The 10,071-nt window shown below is 48.9% G+C and overlaps 1 protein-coding gene across 1 annotated transcript; it reads right to left on the reverse strand.

Moving 5' to 3' along the window:
* Positions 1-1,494: 1,494 nt before the first annotated feature.
* Positions 1,495-9,478, reverse strand: CALM1 (calmodulin 1). The gene is made up of 6 exons (XM_054567155.1): positions 9,200-9,478; positions 6,417-6,447; positions 5,374-5,517; positions 3,140-3,246; positions 2,592-2,727; positions 1,495-2,418 (listed from the first exon to the last, which is right to left on the reverse strand). The coding sequence occupies exons 1-6, from the start codon at positions 9,200-9,202 to the stop codon at positions 2,390-2,392; spliced, it is 450 nt and encodes a 149-aa protein (XP_054423130.1). The 5' UTR covers positions 9,203-9,478; the 3' UTR covers positions 1,495-2,389.
* Positions 9,479-10,071: the final 593 nt, after the last annotated feature.

Below are 10,071 nucleotides of genomic sequence, written 5' to 3' on the forward strand. Positions count from 1 at the left end.
AAGCTACAGTGGGCTCAGCCGCATCCCTGCGCCCAACTGGAACACGGTGCCCCCTCGGGGGAAGCGTCCGGCTCCCACGCAGGATTCTGGCCACGTCAGAACCTGGTTTCAAAGGCAGTCCTTTAGGAGAGACCGTGGGACCACTAACATGGAGTCGACCCAGCTTCTAGGAAAAGACTTGGTTGAAAGGGTGAGATAGAAGGCAAAATTTTCAACAAGTCACCCTAGCCCTCTTTGAAACTGCCAAGGTCACCTAGCACAGGCCACAAACCGGGTCAACCGTCAGGCTACTGCATCTTCCTGCAAGAAACCCCCAGGTCTGTAACTTGTTCAAACCAGAACCCCCAAGGTATCCTTAGGTGTTCCTTCCAGAGCAGGAACCTAGGAAAGCCGACCCTAGCTCACAAGGTTGACCTCTCTTCTACCAACCAGCGAGTCTAAGGACCAGCCGCAGAGGCAGATGGGCGGGCTCCTCTCCACGGCTCAGACCCACCCCTCTGGCACGAAGTCTAACAAGTTGCAAAATGCCAGAAAGACAGGGAGTAGGAGAGGGAGAAACCAAGGGTCTCTATAAATCAGCCCTGAATGCAACCCATTTGGCTGCCAAGAGCTTCTCACTGCCTCGCTAGCAGCCTGCCACTGTTCCCTGGCAAATTAAAACCTCCCACACAAACACTCCAAACCCCGATCTCCTTGCTAGTTAAGATACAGCCAGTTAACACCCTGGAAAATGCACATTCAGCCTTCATTTCAGAGTTCTGCACTAAATGCAACATCCCTTCAAAGGGGTTTTTGAAGCAGACTAATCCCACTGCAAAGACCAGTACCAGCATCTTAGTTTTGGTTACAGGTATGTAATTAGACACAAAATTCCCTTCGGGGTGGTGTTTTACTTCCAGGCTGAGGGCTACCATTAGCTCTACGGGGCGGGGGGGCGGGAAGCAAAGTCAACTTTTAAAAAAAGTAAAAGGAGGCTAAGGTAGGTATAACCGTAACTTAAAAATCGTGACTCAAAGGTGACTGGTAGGGTCTTTTAGGCATGAAGACTGGCTTAGAAAAGTGACTACTGCTTCTACCACACACAGCGAGGACTGGATTACAGACACACTAAATCATGTCTCTTGCACAGGTGGTCTCAAGTAGTTACATAAACAGGTATCAGCAGCACAGTTTGAGAAGAACCCCTAAATACATGCTTGAGAGAAAGTGGTTTTTCCTTCATTTAAGAGCTCTATTGCCTGAATAATCATAAAGTTACCATGATTCACTGTCCCCTCCCCCCAATGAAAATACAACAGGCCTCCATGCCCACAAACATGGCGCAGCAGCCGGTATTTGCTTGGTTTTAGGCAGGGGCTCAGGCTCAGAGGCTGGTGCCGGGACGCGAGGAGGGAAACCCAATGCTGGGCCGGGGGCCGCTAAAGGTGCACTGGCCTCCCCTCCAACTGCCTTGTCCCCACTTAGATCTCAGCTTTAAAAAGCATTTAACACCACTTTAAGTTAATGGTCTTTTTATTGGAAAAAAAAAATAAAAAGACTAGCATTTACAACTTGGAATGGACGTAAATTGTAATTTCTTGAACAGCAATGTTGATGGTTGTGCTGAAGTCCACAGCCACAGCCTACCTCTGCTGGCTCCAAGTCACGGTTCGGAAGGTTTTAAAAACAGAGAGTCCAAAGATGCTCCCTTGGTAAGTTTTTTTAAAAAAATTTGTACGAATGGTGACAGCCTGACACCCATTTCCCTCTAGTATAATGCAGACAACGCCACACCAACACACGTGGGCACGCCACCAAGATGTGTCACTGTCACCGTGGGTCGGGGCGCAGGGAGTACAAGAGGACCATCTTGCTGAGTGGGGCTACATCTGGACAGTTTATCCTTCCCTCATTTTTCTACACACTTCCTGAGGTAAACCAATTTTAAATGTGTTTGCTTTCAGTAAACCTGCTATGACAATTTATACTAACAAACTGAACTAGAACCCATCTGAACAGGTTTTGAATTTGTTTTTTCATTTTTCGTTTTTAATACAAATGCCTGACTGTGCTCAATTGTCAAGCTGCATGCATGAAAAACTGGCCAGCCCAAACGGTGTATTAATCATTAGCAAATGGAACTGCAAGGAGTCCACTAAGTGCTTCCTTATCGTTAAGGTAGTACAAGTATTTATATTGTAAAACTGATGTGTAGCTTGATCTTTAGGGGACAGGACCACCAACCAATACATGCAGATTTTTTGTGTGTGTGGACAGAAGGTACTTTTGACATTCAGTTTTGCTATATAGAAACAGAATGAGTAAATGATTTTTTTTTTTTTTTGCAAGAGGTAAGTAAAAGATTCAATTTGATTCTTCTAGAGGGGGGAAAAAAGTTGAAAGTAGGTCTTCATTTTGCAGTCATCATCTGTACGAATTCTGAAAAGACAAATAATCATACCTTTCAGTTATCTTCAAAAGCAGCTTTATGAACACGTCTCTACTCTGCATAAGAAAATATCAGTGACTGTCTAGTAAAGCGATTAACTTGTTTAGATTGTAAAGGGGAAACTATTAAGAAGTAAGATAAAGAAACATAGCTAGTGTTTTACCTTCATAGTTGACTTGTCCATCTCCATCAATATCTGCTTCTCTGATCATTTCATCTACTTCTTCATCTGTTAGTTTTTCTCCTAAGTTTGTCATGACATGACGTAGTTCTGCCGCACTGATGTAACCATTGCCATCCTGTGAACATTCAGCAATTGTGACTACTAGGGGCTGATGACAGTAGATCTTTGACTTAATTATGCCCTCTCAGGTTACTGCCAACCCTGCTCTCATCGACAATTCTCCAATCTCCAGTTCCCACCTCTACCCACTCCACATGAGCAGTCATCGAATGCAGAACACACAGGAGCTTTTCAAAAGTTAAGAGAAATTGAAAGTAACAAGAAACTTGGTTCAAATTTTCTGTTATTTATTATGCTTACCCTTACTCAATAAGATTACTGCTTAAGTCAGGATTATTTGAAAGTGAGATTTAAGAGGCTCGGGCAGTTAGATAAGTGTTCGAACTACAGAGATTATTAAAGCTTTTAGAAATGATAGCAAAAAAAGCAGTACTTAAGCACCGTCTGCAGTGTAGATGCAGGGTTACCTTGTCAAAGACTCGGAATGCCTCACGGATTTCTTCTTCGCTGTCTGTATCTTTCATTTTTCTAGCCATCATAGTCAAGAATTCTGGGAAGTCAATGGTGCCATTACCTTAAATTAAAAAACAAAAAGCTCTGTAAAATAAGTGCTCCAGCAATGCTTCTCTGCGGTAATAGTTTTAGAACCACTTTCTAGAACAGTAAGCACTTGCTAGGACACACTGACAAATTATTTTCTTAGGTTGGACCATTTGTCGGTCTTAAAACTATTGAAATACTTCACAAGGCAATTTCACGATTCACATAATTCAAACGAGTAATAGGTGCCCTGGAGAGCATTTAATGATGCAAAGGAAAGTGCATATGCAAATCCTTGACAACTGAAGGGAGCTGCACAGTTCAGGAGAGGAAAAGCGCAGAGCAGCACAGGCCCAACCCTCCCCCCCTGAGGGGAGCATTCCGGGTTATCTCCCCCCCCCCCCCCCCCCCCGAGCTACAGGGATCTAAGGGATCCAACTCTGCCTTGGCTCCCGATGCTGGTCGAGGCCTAGATGTGGGCCCCCAGGGATGAAAAAGACCATGAGGGGCACAACTGACTTTATTATGCCGTGGACCATGAACTGTTAGAAAGTCTTCTCCAGGGGACAGTTCTGAGCCACGTTATGGTAAGTTACCTAATTGTTTTTCAGTATCTTTGTTTCCCATTAAGGACAAAACTCAAGTGTTTTCACAGCTCAAATCATTAACATTTGGAAACTGTGTCAGAAGAATCTGTTCTATGGCCAGTATTCCAAACAACTGTATAACTAAAACTAAGTCTCCTCTAAAACTAAGAGTTAGATGAACATGCCAAAGACAAAGCACCTAATTAACAATGTAATGTGAATTATATGGAAATAAAGTTAAATTAGAAGAAAACAGCTTTAGGTTAAGTTACTCATTTTCACCAGCACCTTTAAATCAAAATAGCAATTCAGAGTTCCCTTCAAGCTCCTTTGGCCTCCAAAACTTTAAAACATTACTGATATTCAGGCAAGCCAATGTTAATTACTTGGCAAGCTCACAGCCAAGCAGAGATGTATGGCCTTAGGCATGATCATATTTATTCACTGTGAATGCTAAATTCTGTCACCTCGGACCTCCCTTTCCCCCACCTTGTTCCATCCAATCTTGGGCCTTTGCCAGCCCCCAAGCGCTGTGTCTACGCAAAAATAGGAGGAAGACACCCCATTTCCCCAGACAGCGGATCACCTTAGCAAACTAGAGAGAAGTATGTACAATCTCTTTTTCCAAAACAGTATTAAGGATGAAAACAGTCTTTAGAAGTTTGAATGGACTGCGACTATTGTTAGAGTTTAACCAAAACCCCTGCTTCTAAGTGTATGTGGCCAGACAAGTGGAACTCAACTTTGTTTCCTTTTGAAACTCTATTTTTTGAATGACTACTATCAAGTCAATAATCTAAAAAATAGTCTAGGTCCAAACTGTTTATTCTTAGCTCACATTTTAAAAATGTACTATGTTCTGCAATGTTACATACATTTACAGTTAATATACACGGTTTCCAAAAATACGTATTGGGGGGGTTCTCAAAAACTGTTCAATGAAGGAAGTGAGCAGTAAAAAGTCTACTACCCACTGTTCTGGAGTCCAGAACAGATGACCGACGGGGGGCCAACTGCTACGGGGGTTACTGCGCGTTCCTGCCCGCTCCGTGCCGTGCGCACCTTTTCCTCCTCGCGGGTTCCATAGCTCTACCCCCTGCAGGCATGCACTCCACCTCCAAGCCTCACACGACCTTCCAAATTCTCTTCACTAAACACAGCTACAGCTCACACTGTATCCGATTCCACGTTAATGTCTAAGAATGCTCTTCACCCATTGCACTTGGGGGTCTTTCTTCTCCCCTGAGAGACAATACGCTTTCTTAGCAAGTCTGTAGCTATTTAATTTTTACTTCCCCACAGACTCATGGGGCAGTGGATAAATAGAAGATTGAGCTGTACGTCACGGCAGGTAGAAAACAATACAGTGATCTGATCCAGGAAATAGTCTGGGTGGTGAGCAGGCAAAAGGCAGGCCTATAGTCTTCCAGCTCCACTGGCAGTGGCCATAAGGCAACCACAGAAAGGATCTTTGCACGTTTGTTTTGCTCGGGGGACCTGCAAGACCATCTTGTAACACGTCTGAGCTTGAATTACACAACACCGGCGCTCATCCAGAGCTCTAAAGCCCTTACCGTCAGCATCCACTTCGTTGATCATATCCTGCAATTCAGCTTCTGTTGGGTTCTGACCCAGTGACCTCATGACAGTGCCAAGTTCCTTTGTTGTGATGGTGCCATCACCATCTTTGTCAAATAGGGAGAAAGCTTCCTTGAATTCTGAAAACAAAAGTTTACCTCTTAGAATGAATGTTTTTACCCAGCCACAATACGCACTTCCCTGGGGCTTGCCAAAGCAAGCTGTCCAAGGTGTGCAAATTATGAGAAACTGCCTGGTCTTTATCCAGTGAAATAAAGACCACAATCTTCCCATTGGACTGGCCTTTATACAGCAGTCCATAAAGCAAACACTGCTCCTGTAACCCAGCTCCATAAAACCACAATATTCTCACAGTTTTAAAGAAGGCTAAGTTAGAACACATTTAAATTAGTCCTAGGTCCAATATGACAAGTAAAGATTCCAGGTCTCTTTCTGTTAAATTTCTACAGCTGTAAGAATGCTCTGTTTCATAGCAGTATCACGGTGACTAAAATGTACACCCCCAGGTAACCAGTGCATTCTTCCTACGTGTTGTCCAGAATACTCATGTGCTAAAGGCATTCCTGGCTTCCTAAGGAATTACAATCTAAACCAACACAATTCCGGCTGGAATTATTATAATGGTCTTAATGCTCATTTTCACCCATTCCCATTGATTCTAGAATAGCAAGTACACCGTTTCATGGTGGATTACTAAAAGACCCGTGGCATAAAAATTCTAACTACATTTTGAGCCGCAAACTCGGTGCAATTGCATTCTATGCAAAACCTTGCACACTGTGAGACACAGTCAGCGGCTACTCCAGAGCGTAACAAATTGATAGTCTTAGTTCCACTTCCTTTCACGTTATCTCCGAAACACTGGCAAGGATTAACATCTGACCTAAATATTTCTACTTGTTTTCATTTGCAGAGTCTTAGAAAACTGTTCAGATTATAGGAGGGAACAGAAGAGTCACCAAAACTGACTGGTGCCTAGTTCTGGTCTACTGGAAGCTTCCTGAAGTCATCGACTTACCAGCAATCTGTTCTTCAGTCAGCTGATCAGCCTACATGGAGAAAGAAAAGGTTGTTAATTCAATCTACAATACTCTGGGATCAACACTGTTGCTGCGGTTACACTTTCAATAGTGACCTTTCATCAATATTTAAAGTACATTAAACTGAAAACTTTAGCACTGTCATTTAGAAACTCTTTAGGCTATTTCGAAATCAAAGGATGACAAGGAAGTGACAATTGCTTTCAAGTTTTCTCCTCTGGGCCTAAGGCCGCGTGCAGTGAGGTCTAACTAGGAAGGGTCAGTTCATAATTTGAAAAATGGCACCTCTAGTGGCAAAGGGTCCCACAGCAGAGGCTGCAGCAGTAGGCTCTGAGAAAGAGGAGCGCCACCTACTGCTCCAGGGGCGCCGCAGTCCCCGCTTCCATCCAAGAAGGGACCCGGCCTGATGCTGCTGTCACCGCAGCCCGGATCTCATCCAGGGGCAGGCTTTCAGCGCACCGTGCGCATTGCTGCGAGCGCTCCAAATCTCCAAGTTGGTGTTACATAATGGCATTGGGCTGGATTAACAGGCTTTTATATCCATTTTATGAGATACAATTAAGTGGAAAAAAATAAATATACCACAATGAGCTACCCCACTAACTTCATTTCCGCATAATAAATGCTTTCAATCATTTACAGTAGGCGGTTATTTGTTAAAAAGTCTACCGTTTACAATGGCTAATGCCCTCCGTCAAATTATCCTGATTCAGAAGCCAGAGAAAAAAATGGAATCTCCTATAAATGAGCTGTTAGAAAACCACAAATATTAAGTCCACCAATAACTACACAATTATGAGACTATACCCTCTCTTTTCTGGAGAGAAGGAACTTTGCTGGAGGATATTGACCCACCTTGAAGATGACATAAGAGCTGCTCATAATAAACACTTTACGGGAGGGGGTAATGGCCACGGAGGTAATTCTCTCGGAAACACTGAACCCTGTGCCTCCAGCCAGGGGAACTCAAGACCTCAAAGAGAGCTAATACGTATATTTATTTTAATGAAGGGCACCTAATGAAGCCAGTTACAAAATAAGTCCTAACAGAAAGCTGACGGCATTTATTCTAACTCTTAAATGAAAACTTTCACAAATAGGGATGGTGTTTCAATACATTGAAAAACTTTTTTTTCCGTACTAGAATTGGGCTTTCCTCCCTTTCTACCCCCCAGTGACTGCCAAGGAGGTTTTCTTTGAATCAAATGAGACACGAGGATTTATGTAATGCCAGAGCAACGTCTGTCTTGTACAACAGGAAGCGCTGCCACACCTCGAAAGATAAGCTGTCACCCTTACTGGAGAGGAGAGTCCCACCACGCGGCAAAACTATCGTGTTAGAGGGACTGAGAGCATCAGCCTTCCTCGAGCAAAAGGAATCGCCTAATGGCGTTGGCCTCAGGGGCAAGGGTGCGCGGAATCTTCAAGGGGGCCGTCTCCTCACCCATCCAAGACAGAAAGCGCTGTGGGTGATGTCAGCACTGCCGAGGGAGGAAGGGGGCTGTGGACAACACACCCAGTGAGGCGCACAGGCGCATCGGGCAATCTAGAAGCTGCAGAGAAAGCGGAAACGTGGACGGCATCTGCCTCCGGACTGGAAGTAGCGCCGAGTGGGGACACGCCGAGCGCGGGGCCGGGCAGGGGTGAGGCCTTAAGAGCAGACGAGGTGCAAGGGGACCGCCCCAGCGCGGGGGTGGGGGAGCCGCCTCTCACCAACCAGTGCGACCTCCCACTCCCACTCCGGAACCGCGCGGCCGGCGAGGGCCAAGCACGCCCCGCGCCTCCCACCCGCCTCAGCTCCCCCAGGCGGCGAGCCCGCCGCGCCGCCGTCTCCTCCCGGAGCAGAAACTTTGCGTCTCTAATGGAAACCGAGCCGCGCGCCAGCTCCCTCCTCCCCCGCCCCCCCGCCCGCCCCAATTAGCGCCAACCCAGCGCCTCCCGCGGGAAAGGGCCTCCGGTGCACCGAGGCTCCCGCACGCCTTTACTGCTGCCCTGGGTAGGGGATACGGGGTAGGGGGGCTGCAGGGGTTCAAAACGGGGAGACACGAGTCCCGGCCACACCGCAGGGCCCCGCCCGGGCGCAGGGCGGCCTGCCCGCCGCTTCCGCCCTCCGCCCCCCACCCCTCGTCTTCCTGCCCCCACCCCACCCTTCCCCGGCTCCTTCCTTCCCAGCCCACGCCCGCGCCGCGCCCCCCGGGAGGGAGGAGGGGACAGCCGCTAAGAGACGGCAGGGTCGACTAGGAGCGAGGGGACAACACTGACGGCGCCCCCCACGCCCCGGCCGGAGCAATGTGCGCCACCCGCCTGCTCCGGCCCATTCATTCTCCCCTGCCCGCTGGACTCGCCACCCCCGACCCTAGGGAGAGGCAGCGGGGTGGAGGGGGTTAGTGCCCGGCACCGCCCGGCTCCCCCGCCCCCCGGGGCCCCAGCCGAGGCGCGGCGCTGCGGGCAGCCCGGGTGCGGCGCGCTGGATGCAATGGTGCGGGGCTGGGGGAGGGGGTGGATGCGGAAGCCCCGGTGCCGCTGCAGAAAGAGCCCCTGGAAGACCAAAATTTAGAGGATCCCTGGCGGAGGAAAGGGAGATGCAAATCCGAAACGTGTCCTTTTTAACCGCAACTGCTGCGTAATACCCGGAAAAGAGGGGGAAAAATAACTCCCACCAAAAAAAAAGGAAAACCGCAAAAGAGAAAAAAACCTGGCTGAACTGTGTTAAGAAATGGGCAGGCAGCTGCTACGCCGGCATTTGCCATTCCCAACCTACCATGGTGCGAACGAAGGAAGAGCAGAGGGAGCGAGAGTGGCTGCACCAGCCCACGGGCTGTGACGGCGGGGGTGCCTCTGCTACTGCTGCTGCTGCTGCTGCTAAGGCGCGGTGTGCGCTGAGCGCTGTGCCGCTGCCGCCGCCGCCGCTGCTGCCGCCGTCCGCGCCGCCGCCCGACTGCAAGTAACGGCAACGCGTCCGCGAGACTCCCAGCACAAATGCCGAAGTGCGACCCTGCGCTCTGTGAAATATATACGGCGCTCCGTATCCCTCCGCCGCGGCCACGGCCGACTCGCGCAGAATGGCCGTCTCGCTCAGAGCCGCGCAGCGAAGGCCGGGCTTTGCCCGCTTGGCCCCGCCCCTCGGCGCTCCCAGCCTCCTGCCGCCCCCTGCGCTCCCGCCACTGCCGGCCCAAAGCCGGGACCCCGAAGCCCAGCGTGCAGGGAGAGGTGTGGAGTTTCGGGGGCGGGTTCAATTAGGGGCCGGGGCGAGGACAGAGCGCGTGCAGAGTTCGACCTGAGGCGGCCTAGGTACCAGAGGCCGCCCGCCCCTCACCCCAGCCCCACCCCACCTGTGAGCACCCTCCCCCCCCCACCGCCCCGGTTCCGCTCACATCTCCTACCACGCCGCTGGGGCTCTGGGTCCTGGGCTGGGGCTGCCGCGAGGACCTGGGGACTGGACGAAGGAATTGACCGCACACCTTCAGCTGCCGGGGACGGGAGTCTGGAAGGGGCAAAGCAGTTTGCCTCGTGCAAGAAATAAGTTGGACGGTTTTCTTCTCAAAATTTGAAACAATTTTAGACAAATATGCTCAATTACTGTCATGTTCATATGCTTAGCCACTCTTTATTTTAATGGTTTTACTTTTCCAC

The sequence above is a fragment of the Pteronotus mesoamericanus genome, unplaced genomic scaffold, assembly GCF_021234165.1.
Source record: "Pteronotus mesoamericanus isolate MK-2021 breed Mesoamerican mustached bat unplaced genomic scaffold, CSHL_Meso_final contig_182, whole genome shotgun sequence".
Taxonomy (NCBI): Eukaryota; Metazoa; Chordata; class Mammalia; order Chiroptera; family Mormoopidae; genus Pteronotus; species Pteronotus mesoamericanus.